The sequence below is a fragment of the Parus major genome, chromosome 23 (assembly GCF_001522545.3).
Source record: "Parus major isolate Abel chromosome 23, Parus_major1.1, whole genome shotgun sequence".
Taxonomy (NCBI): domain Eukaryota; kingdom Metazoa; phylum Chordata; class Aves; order Passeriformes; family Paridae; genus Parus; species Parus major.
The window spans coordinates 1948978-1949368 of NC_031791.1; the positions used below are offsets into that span (position 1 = coordinate 1948978).

General features: G+C 63.4%; 1 protein-coding gene across 1 annotated transcript in view; it reads left to right on the forward strand.

Moving 5' to 3' along the window:
- The window catches only part of LOC107214102, a 5877-nt gene that overhangs the window by 2307 nt on the left and 3179 nt on the right, over positions 1 to 391 (forward strand). Inside the window, exons 5-6 of the mRNA XM_033519642.1 lie at positions 104 to 258; positions 343 to 388. Coding sequence (XP_033375533.1) covers positions 104 to 258; positions 343 to 388 — 201 coding nt within the window. The remainder of the gene's footprint in view (positions 1 to 103; positions 259 to 342; positions 389 to 391) is intronic.

Consider the following 391-nt stretch of genomic DNA (forward strand, 5'->3'; position numbering starts at 1 on the left):
GATGGATGGAAGGAGTGGCCTGGGGGCTGTGCTGGATCATTCCCATGGATCCAGGGCTGGAATGAGCAGGGGATGTGATGGAACGTTCTGGATCTCTCCCCAGGGAAGGAGTGCTCCTTCGAGCAGCTGGAGCACGTGCGGGAGATGCAGGAGAAGCTGGCACGGCTCCACTTTGGGCTGGACGTGTGTGTGGAGGAGCTCCCCGAGGAGCAGAAGAAGGCGGCGGCTGACAGGAACCTGGAGCAGCTGCTGGCACACGTGAGTGTCACCCCTGTCCCCTGGCAGGGCTGGGACATCCCCTGGCTCCCGACAGCCCCTCAGCCTCGGCCTTTGCTCCCACAGCTGGAAGAGCTCAGCAGCTCCATGTATCCTTGGCTGGGCACGGGGACAG